The 6,004-nt window shown below is 46.8% G+C and overlaps 1 protein-coding gene across 1 annotated transcript; it reads left to right on the plus strand.

Annotated features, from left to right (window-relative positions):
• The first annotated feature begins 1,951 nt into the window (after window positions 1-1,951).
• LOC125510105 (60S ribosomal protein L36a) lies at window positions 1,952-4,810 on the plus strand. Its single transcript, XM_048675195.1, has 4 exons — window positions 1,952-2,148; window positions 4,120-4,299; window positions 4,402-4,476; window positions 4,577-4,810. Exons 1-4 carry the CDS (start codon window positions 2,146-2,148, stop codon window positions 4,634-4,636), a joined length of 318 nt encoding a protein of 105 aa, XP_048531152.1. The 5' UTR covers window positions 1,952-2,145; the 3' UTR covers window positions 4,637-4,810.
• Window positions 4,811-6,004: the final 1,194 nt, after the last annotated feature.

A 6,004-nucleotide genomic window follows, 5' to 3' on the forward strand; every position in this document is an offset into this window, starting at 1 on the left:
CGTTTCCAGAGTCTACAGAAACAACTCACAAAGAGAATTCTAATGTGGGGTGAAGGTACATCACAAGGAGGGAAAGAAATTCTTATTAAAGTCGTTGCGCAGTCCTTACCCACATATTTGATGGGGGTGTTTCGGCTTCCTCGTAGCGTTTGTGATGATTTTACTCGTATGGTTAGGAATTTTTGGTGGGGAGCCAAGGAAGGAAGAAGAAAGACCCACTGGAGGGCATGGGATACTATGATCAGGCCAAAAGAGCAGGGCGGGCTTGGCTTCCGGGATTTTCGGCTTTTCAATCAAGCCTTGCTTGCCCAACAAGTTTGGCGACTTCTCTCTAACCCTGACAGCTTGTGCGCGCAGGTTCTCAAGGCTCGGTACTACCCCAATGGGCGCCTGGAGGATACAGTCTTCTCCGACAATGCGTCTTTGACATGGCAGTCTATTGTACACGGCCTCGACCTCCTTAAGAAGGGGTTAATTTGGCGCATTGGGGACGATGCGTCGGTCCGCATCTGGCGAGATCAATGGATTTCCACACCCGGTTGCACGAGGCCCGATCTCCCAGCAAGGGCGCTGTCGACTACGGCGAGTCAGTCAACTCTTGGACGACCATGGCAATTGGGACGTACCTCTTCTCCAGCAACACTTCTTGCATGTGGACGTCATGGAGATATTGAAGATTAAATCTTCTTCAAGTCAAGTTGGTGATTTTATTGCATGGGCGGCGGAGCGTACTGGCGTCTTCTCGATGAGGAGTGCATATCGTCTCGCCCTCAACGAACAACTCCTACCATCGTCGGTTGCAGCGAGCAGGGCACCGGACGGACGACATGCTGTCTGGGCACTAATATGGAGGTGCCCTGCTCCGCCTAAGATGCGTATATTTGCGTGGAAGCTTGCATCAAACTCATTGGCCACTTGGGCTAATAAAAAGACATGAAAACTGGAGATTACTGATACATGTCCACTATGTGCGATGGAGCGGGAGGACACGTTCCATGTGTTTTGCAGATGCCCCCGCGCGGTGGAGCTCTGGCAAGCTATGGCCAAACATTGGAACTTGCCGAACTTAACCACTGTGTGTCCTACGAGCGTTGAATGGCTCTTCGACGTCCTGCACAATCTGGAAGCCGATGACCGCATGCGAGTGTTGATGGTACTCTGGCGCTCTTGGCACGTTAGAAATGAAATCGTCCACGACAAACATCTACCCCCAGTCGAAGTATCTTGCCGATTCTTACTCAGCTATGAATCGTCGTTGCTCGCTATCAAGAGGTATCCTACAAGTGATCTTGTTAAAGGTAAAATGGTGACTGATGATGGAGGCCGGCTGCCGCTGCTATCACATGCAAAGGGCACTCAGTCTCTCCCCATCAAATGGCAACCTCCAACCCATGGTCGTATAAAATTAATGTTGATGGGTCCTACTGTGAAGCTTCTGGAAAGGCAGGTGCGGGCATGGTACTGCGCGATAGCGAGGGTGCCATTATTTTCTCGGCTTGCAGAAGCCTGGTTAACTGCGCAAATCCCTTGCAAGCTTCCTGTGTATGTCGAGATGGATTGTCTGGTTGCCGTGGACTCGATTTGGGCACCAGTGGAGGATAGGTCGTTGCATGCGATGATGATAAATGAAGTGAAGTCACTTCTTGGTGATAGGGATTGTTCCATTGCTCATATTAGTAGGTGTCAAAATACTGTCAGTTATAGGTTGGCGACTTTTGGTCGTGTAGAAGTTAGGACAGCAGTTTGGTTAAAGTCTGGCCCTGCTAATGTACCCCAACTTTGTTTGGAGGAGTTTCCTCCAGTTTGAGCAATGAAATCCCTTTAACCCCGCAAAAAAAAAAAGATAGCATTTTTTTTAGAAACAGCAGTATTTCTCATGGACCATCTAATTTTTTTTATTTCACTTGGACATGTAACCCCAACCAAATACCCGTGCATTGCTTACCAGGCTTACACGGAGCAAGAAGCCCAAAGCCCCAAGCCCGCAAGCCCATATTCCCGAAGCTACACCTGCCGTCCCTAGGGTTTCGCTTCGCTAATATTTCACCCAAGCGCCGCCATTCTCCCCCTTCCCCCTTTCCTCACCGCCGCCCCCGCCGCAGGAGAAGAAGCAGACGCGCGGAGGAGAGCTTCCAGGCGGCGACCATGGTAACGCCCTCATCTCCCACCACCGAAATCCCCTGATGGCTACCTTGCTCTCTCCTCCCTGAGACCCACCGCAGCTGTTGCGCGATGCCTCAGATTAGCTTTGTTCGTTCGTACTTTGTCGGGGGCTGTGATTACAAAAGAATGGCTCGAGCGGCTTGATTCTGGGAAACCCTAGCGGAACGGCAGATCTCGCCGTGTGCCCCCATTACAGCAACGCGACGAGCAGCTCTTGGCGGTTGGGGATGGAGGTGGAACACGAGGTGCCGCCTGACGACCGGCTGTTCGGTTCTTGTGTTGTGTGTGTGTGTGTATCTGTTTCAGACAGAGGGAGAGAGAGGGAGATGTTTTGATTGAACGGTCGCGTGGGGCTTGGCATCTGGTGTTCCACATCCAAAACCCCGTCCTCGTGTTGCTCGTCGTGCAGCAGCTACTTTGGCAGGGGTTGGTGCGCGCTTGGATCGCCGTCTCAGTTGGGTTTCCTGCCGCGGTGAAGGTTTCTTAATATACACTTGATATGAGCCTCCAAGAAGGTCTTTTACCTTTTTTATTCAGTATAAATTGTTGAATTTGGATTCTTCCTTCACATATGGTACTCACATAGGTTTTGATTGGTTTGTTTTGGACTCATAAGGAGCATGAGAGTGCAGTGTGATCTGCTTGGTAAGATGCCAAAGATCAAATCTTGCTGCTGTGGAGTCCTTTTAAAATAGGCTACGCAACTGCTGCATAGAAAACTTCATTTTTGTAATCGTAGAATTTTGAGCCTATAGTTGAAATGTGATTGACCTAGAGTCTGGCTCCCTCCCTGGAGTCTGAACTGGCATAATCATTGTGGGTTAATTCATTGTGTTCTGTTTTGAAGTTTGTAATGTTACTCTCCTGTTTGGTCAGTTCCCCTGATGATAACCTTTGTTCATTCGTACTTGGCCGGAGGCAGTGATTACAAAATAGTGGCTCGAGCGGTTTGATTCTGGGAAACCTTAGCGGAACGACAGATCTTGCCGTGTGCCCCCATTACAGCACCGCGACGAGCAGGTCGTATTGGGATGGAAGTGGAACACGGGGTGCCGTCTGACGACGGGCTGTTTGGTTCTTGTGATGTGTGTGTGTATCTGTTTCATACAGAGGGAGAGAGAGAGAGGTATGGATTGAACAGTCGCGTGGGGCTTGGCATCTGGTGTTCCACATCCAAAACCCAGTACCTGTGTTGCTCGTCGTGCTGTTGGTGCGTTGGCAGGTGTTGGCGCGCGATTGGATTGCCGTCTCTGTTGGATTTCCTGCCGTGGTGAAGGTTTCTTAATATACACTTGATATGAGCCCCCAAGGTCTTTTACCTTTTTATTCAGTATAAACAGTTGAATTGGGATTCTTCCAACACATTGGGTACTAGCATATATAGTTTTAAATTGGTTCGTTTTGGACTCATAAGGAGCATCAGAGTGCAGTGTGACCTGTTTGGTGAGATGCCAATGATCAAATCTCACTGCTGTGTGGCGCATTTTCAGAATACACTGCACAATTGCTGCCTTGGAAGCTCCATTTTTTTATAATTGCAAAATTTGATCCTGTTGTTGAAATGTTATAAACCTAGAGTATGGATTCTAGACTGTCATAATCTTTGTCATTTAACTCAGTGTCTTATGTTTTGAAGTATGTAACCTTTTTGGCAGTCAGGGTGCCTTTCTAGTTCACTATATTGTCTTAAGCATCTTTGACTTGAGTTGCTTTCATTATATGTATGAACGGACATTGAAAATTCTGCTCTCTCTATTTTCGAACCCTCTTCAATTCACCTGGAATTAACCTCGCCCCTGCGGGAATATAACTTTTTACTCTTGTATTCCCAGAAGAGGGTCTTACTTCTTGATGTATTAAACTAGCAAACATGTTATTATGATTTCAGCAATGAAGTTCTATTTGTTTATCTGACGTGGTAAAATTCCTGGTTGTTTGTTCCATAACCATTTGTAGGTGAACGTTCCAAAGACCAAGAAGACCTACTGCAAGAACAAGGAGTGCAAGAAGCACACCCTCCACAAGGTTACGCAGTACAAGAAAGGCAAGGACAGTCTTTCTGCTCAGGGAAAGCGCCGTTACGACCGCAAGCAGTCAGGATATGGTGGCCAGACAAAGCCTGTTTTCCACAAGAAGGTATGGCACTGATTTCTGTGGCGGGTGCATCTTCTTTGCTGTATAACTCTAGCAATCTGTTGCTTCTTTGCATCTGGATGTTCATTATTCTGTTTGTTTCAGGCCAAGACAACAAAGAAGATTGTGCTGAAGCTGCAGTGCCAGAGCTGCAAGCATTACTCGCAACGCGCTATCAAGGTCCACACATCTCACTTAATCTGCCATCCAATCTCCTTGGAATACATTATTATTATGTTATATTGAAGTGTCTAACTCTATGATTGCATCGTTGCTACAGAGGTGCAAGCACTTTGAGATCGGTGGAGACAAGAAGGGCAAGGGGACCTCTCTCTTCTAAGCTGATGATATCCCTGTTTTGTTCAGTGTTGTGCCAGAACTTCCCACTCGAACAATGTATTATCATATTGGTATTCTGGGTATGACTGTATGGGCTATGGAGCATATGTTTTGCCTTTCCTGTCAACGACTCTCTTCAGATCCTTGAGACAAGTAAAAATGTTCTTTCTGCTTTTGAGTTCGTTATGCTTGTTACTGGTCTGATTAGGTTCTGGTTTTACACTTTGAATGTGTACTCCCTCTGTTTCAAAATTAATGTTTAGGTTTTAGCTTTGAATGTGATTTTATTGCTGAATATGTTGTTGTGATGGAACCCTATCTTGCCCACCGCATCTGGAGAAGACGGCTTCCATGTTGTACACTGACCATGGCGCTTCTTCGCTGGTTACTGGGAACCCTAGCACGCCAGCACGTCTGAGTTGCCTTGGATGAATACGTAAGAGGAGAGGGCCAGGAGTGAGAGAAGTCGATTCGTTTGTTTCCTCCGCATATTCTATTTACTGTTAAAAAAAGATCATTTATCATCTGACCTGGCACACACTTGTCACTGTGGCTCTGGTCAAACTGCCATGCATCTATTAATTACTCCCTTCGTCTCATAACATAAAAACGTTTTTACACTAAAAATAGGTTGGAAGAAAAATGTGAGGCTATATATGATATGAGGAGTATATAGTTGCCTCGTCATGGTTTATTTTTAGAGCAATGCTACACCCACGAAGACTTACGTTGAGTTTTATGTAAAGAGTTGTGCTATACACACGACAAGTTTTGCATGATAGATAGACGATAATATAATCCAACTGGACATGCATATGCCTGAGAACAGTAGTAGCCGCTGGATTTGCACGTCGTGCACGGGTCAGCCACAAGTATGAAGCTGTTTCGTTATGTAAATTGATAGTTGTCCACTTGTGATTGGAGGCAGGGGGAAGGGCCCACACCCCTACAAATAGGGGGGAGAGAGAATGTGTTGAAGGAAAGTTATGTAACCCTTAGTAAATCGCTACGTAGGTGTAGTATTATTCTTATTTTTGTGTTCTTCTGTGTATCACGGGCACCAATTTCAATTGATGTCCTCATTGTACCCCTGCATCCTAAGCGCATCTTGCCCCCTAGTCGGTCTTGGTGAAAAGGGCCCATCTGGTTGAATAGTTTTCCGCAGCTCCCAACCAACAACACCTACTGAGACAACAATACCCCCACACACACCAGATTCCGACTCGTAGAGGCAAGCAAACCGGCGTGTGCATATCAAATCATTGCTAGAATCACTGCCTAACAAGGCCAATCTAAATGGGGTGAACCGGCAATCGCCGTGCACATGCCCGTCTTGGGCACACATCACCGCAATGTCTGGACGAACTTC

The sequence above is a fragment of the Triticum urartu genome, chromosome 5 (genome assembly GCF_003073215.2).
Source record: "Triticum urartu cultivar G1812 chromosome 5, Tu2.1, whole genome shotgun sequence".
Lineage (NCBI taxonomy): Eukaryota > Viridiplantae > Streptophyta > Magnoliopsida > Poales > Poaceae > Triticum > Triticum urartu.